Below are 4,064 nucleotides of genomic sequence, written 5' to 3'. Positions count from 1 at the left end.
CCCCCCCCCGGGCCCGTTACCGGCGCGCTGCTACATCAACTGCGACAACAACTACACGGGCCGCCGTCGCCGCCGCCGTCCCTCCGCGAAACCGTTACATTATGGGCGTCGCTGCCGCCTGCCCGCGCAGCGCAGCGCCTCGTCGACACTATTCATTCCTGTCCCGCTTCGCTTCAAATTCCCCTGGAAGGCGTTGGGGGACGGGAAAGGGGGGGGGGGCGTCATGGATTTATGGAAATGTGGCGGAGGCGGACGGGCGGGGCGGAGTGGCGAGTGGACCGCTGCCGCGGGGCGCGACGGGCAGCCGCGGCTCCGGGGACAGGCAGGACCCGTGACACCGCCGTTAGGTCCCGCCTCGCCTGGCGTTGTTGCCGCCCCCGCCCGCTCCCCGACAAGACGGACGAGTCAGCGGTGAAGGGACGGCGGCAGACGGCGGCGTCCGTTTGGGGGCCGCGGTAGGGCCGCCGAGCCGGGGTGGCGGATATGACGGCGTCCCTCCCCCGCCCGCTCACTCCCAGAGGGGCTGGCCCTGGCTGCTCCCCCATCCTGGCCGAGTACAGCAGCTTCCCACAGAAGCTCGAGGGCGAGCAGTCGCAGGACACCCGACTCTGCGGACAGTCTCCCACGACAGTCGTCCATTGAAATGCATTGCAATCAGCTGGCGTCCCCGGCGCGCCCGGAGTTCATTATAGTCCTGGCTGGTCGCGCTGCCCAGGGCCAGCTGGGGCCCCAGGCCAGGCGCATGCAGATGCACTGCCGCCGCCCGAGTGGTGCTCCGAGGGGAGCGGCGCGTCGGCCGCGTCCACAGGCCGGCGCCGAGGGCGTGCCCTGCTGCCCATCCCTGCCAAGCCCCGTCGAGGATGGCCCGGTGAGCCACGGACGATGCGGTAGGTTTGAGGATGCGACCGGTGCAAATACTCACTTTGCAGTTCTGACGAGCTCCATCTTGGCCTCCTCCATGCGCTCCACGTCTACGCTGTCCAGGACGAACACGATGCCGTCCGTGCACCGGGTGTACGACTTCCACAGGGGGCGCAGCTTCTCCTGGCCGCCGACGTCCCACACGAGGAAGTTGATGCCTTTCGCCTTGCCCGACTGGCAGCGCACCTTCTCGCAGTTGAACCCGATGGTGGGCACCGTGTTGAGGTACTGGTCGAACTTGAGGCGGTACAGCGCCGTCGTCTTCCCGGCCGAGTCGAGGCCCAGCATGACGACGTGCAGGGTGCCCTGCGTGGACGGCAGCGCGTCCAGGAGAGACGAGTTCTTGCCCATGTTGGCGCCCATCACCGTGTCGCAAGCCTCACCAGGATGCCGATGGGGCCGTCGCGGCGGGCATAGCGAGCTGCACCGGGCTATCTTTAGCCGCGCCGCCGGGGGGCGAGCGGGGCCCAGTCCATCGGGGGCGGACTTATTTCAGGGGCTTTGCTGCCCAGCCCCGTCCCGTCAGCTGCACAGATTATTATTGTGTGGAAGATGCTCCGCTGGCGGCAGTCGACCCGGGCCGCAGGTAAAAACAGAGGAGGGAGAGTGCGTCCCTCGCTCGCCACACGAAAACACTGTGCCAAACACCTGGTCGGAGCGACCCAGCTTTTTAAACCGAGAGGCCACCACTGCGTTTCTCTCTCTTTAACTTCGTCACGTCACACTCGTTACACTCACAGCACTGGCACGACCTCACACACACACACCGAACACACAGACATGCGCGCGCACTGTGACGGCGACGGGGTAATCCAGGGCGATCACCGTCACAGCCCACAACAATAATAACACGGTCAGAGGAAGCGCGAGCGAATCGCTGTATCGAGCGCTCAGCCTCCCGTCGGCGGCTGCTGCGTGACGGGGGTGCGGCTCGGGCACGCGAGGTCACGCACTCACGCGGGGCAGTCCGCGAGACAGACGGTCTGGAGGCTAAGCCCGTCCAGCGCGAGCCTGGGCCATCACGGCGTGGCGCAGCGCGGCGCGGGCGAACGTGCGGTCCCCTCCGCGGCCAGCAAGACACTGAGGGCGCTGCGGCGGGGCCGCGCGGGGCCGCAGCAGCCGCCGCTGCCGCCGCTGCCGCCGCCACAGCTGCTGCCGCTGCCCGCCGCCGCCACCGCCCCACCCCCCTGGCCCTCCCTCGCCAGCGATGGCTGCCCGAGGTTCGTCCCGCTGCCGCCGCGCGCGCTGCCGTCGCGCCAGGCCGGCGCAACAGCTTGCGCTGCCAGCCTCACGGCGCGAAAACGTCGGCCTGGTCTAACACTGATTTCAGGGCTCCAACGGCTCCACCCGCCGCGACCGACCCTCTAGAAAAATCGGTAAGAGATGGAGAAGCGCTAGAAAACGCCACACTTGAAATTTCGATGGGGTGGACGTCCATACGTACGGCAGTTCTCGCGCCGGGGTTGGCGGACGTGCGCGGGGACTCAGCGTCGGATTTTGAATCTCAGCCGTTACGCTCCGCGGCCCGATCGGCCGCCACGCCAGGCCACGCCCCGCCCCGCGCCCCGGCTTTGTTCAGGTTCAGCCGGCTGCGGCCAGCATCCAGGACATCCAGGAGGACGCCGTGCAGGGCATTGCGTATTTATGCCCCTGTCGTGGCGTCCGCGGGGATGGTAGTGAAATGAATTTGCAATGGGCAGAGTATATTGGTGCGGAGCGGAGTGGCTTCCAGTGTCGCGGGGCATTATTGGAGTGGCGGCTGCCAAGTGTCGTGGGGGAGGAGTGGCACGAGGTGCCGCTTACCGTGTCGCGGTTCAGTTACTACTGTACGTAGTAACAAAACCCTCAAACCCTCCGATACTCGAAGATCTCATTCTATACCCGATTGCCTCGAATTAAAGTCGGATCAGGCGATTTAATTACGGGAACGCCCGAAATGCGATCGTTTTACCTGAAGATGCAGCCCGAGGAAGGATGGAGAAAACTAATCGTTGAGACATCTTGTAATCTTGCCTCTTTTCCACCCCCCCCCCCCCTCGTTGTTATCATTCTTCTGTGGCTCCGTGTTGTTTGGCTCTCCTCGACCACCGTTTTACAGTCCCAATTTACTCTGGTATCATTAGAACGTATCGCCTCGCCTCCTCGTTACGGGACGGGCGCTACGCGCTGCTCTACGCGCTGCTCTACGCGTTGCTCTACGCGCCGCGCCCCGGGCCTCTGCTCGTAACTCGCCGGCTGACCGCGCCACGATACGTGGCTCTCTGGCGGACCTGCGGGCGTGCTCGGCGCGTGCGTCACGTGACCAGAACAGGTAGAGCCGCGCGGTAGTGCCCCCACCCCTGCCCCCCGACCTGTCAACCCTTTGGACCTTTGAAGAAGAATACGATGCGTATGGTGCTGAGCAGGGGAGGGGAAGGTTGGAGGGAAGGCAGGCACGAGCAGGACTGCTACAGTATCAGCAGGTGATTCTTGTTAGATCCCTACGAACCGACCATAGTTCTAGTGGTTTGGCCGAGGGGTGGATAACTCCCCTGCCAAATGTACTCCTCTAATTTTGCCCAATTCAAACTAATTCAGACCAATTCAATCTAATTCAGTCCAATTCAAGCCAATTTACATTCAATTCAAGTCAATTCAAGCCAATTCAAGTCAATTCACGCTAATTCAGTAGAAAAAAATCGAAATAATTCAAACCAATTTAAAAACAATTCAACCAATTCAGTCAAATTCAAATTCAATTCAAGCCAATTCAAGCTAATTCAAATTCAATTTTTGAAATTTGTACACTCAATTCAGGAGTTATCCATCCCTCGGGTTTGGCACTTTGTGCTGCAATACAATCCGCCTGCAAATACAGCAACAGCAATACCAACGCCAGTGTTGGCGTGTGGGTTTTCGGTCCGACCAGTATAGCCGAGTCCTGCTTATGCGAGGACGGCGGGGACGAAGTATAGTTAGGTTGCCCCCTCCCCTCGTTAGTAATGGACTAGATCGCCTAAAACCGCCTAAAACCATTTATTACAAATGCTGCTACCTATGGGACCGGGATTATTTGCCACGGCCAACTAAGGGTCTTAACTGTCTTCACCCTCCAGGCAAGACCATCATCTGTGTGTGTGTGCGCGTGTGTGTCTGTGTGTGTG

At 61.7% G+C, this 4,064-nt stretch overlaps 1 protein-coding gene across 1 annotated transcript in view; it reads right to left on the bottom strand.

Moving 5' to 3' along the window:
* The window catches only part of LOC113215543 (ADP-ribosylation factor-like protein 4C), a 40,759-nt gene extending 38,738 nt beyond the window's left edge, over positions 1–2,021 (bottom strand). The window contains exon 1 of the mRNA XM_052273837.1: positions 923–2,021. Coding sequence (XP_052129797.1) covers positions 923–1,284 — 362 coding nt within the window. The 5' untranslated portion in view covers positions 1,285–2,021. The remainder of the gene's footprint in view (positions 1–922) is intronic.
* Positions 2,022–4,064: the final 2,043 nt, after the last annotated feature.

Source organism: Frankliniella occidentalis, unplaced genomic scaffold (assembly GCF_000697945.3).
Source record: "Frankliniella occidentalis isolate FOCC.00 unplaced genomic scaffold, Focc_3.1 Scaffold305, whole genome shotgun sequence".
Lineage (NCBI taxonomy): Eukaryota > Metazoa > Arthropoda > Insecta > Thysanoptera > Thripidae > Frankliniella > Frankliniella occidentalis.
Note: the sequence above shows the minus strand (reverse complement) of the source record. Positions and strands in the feature narration are given on the sequence as shown.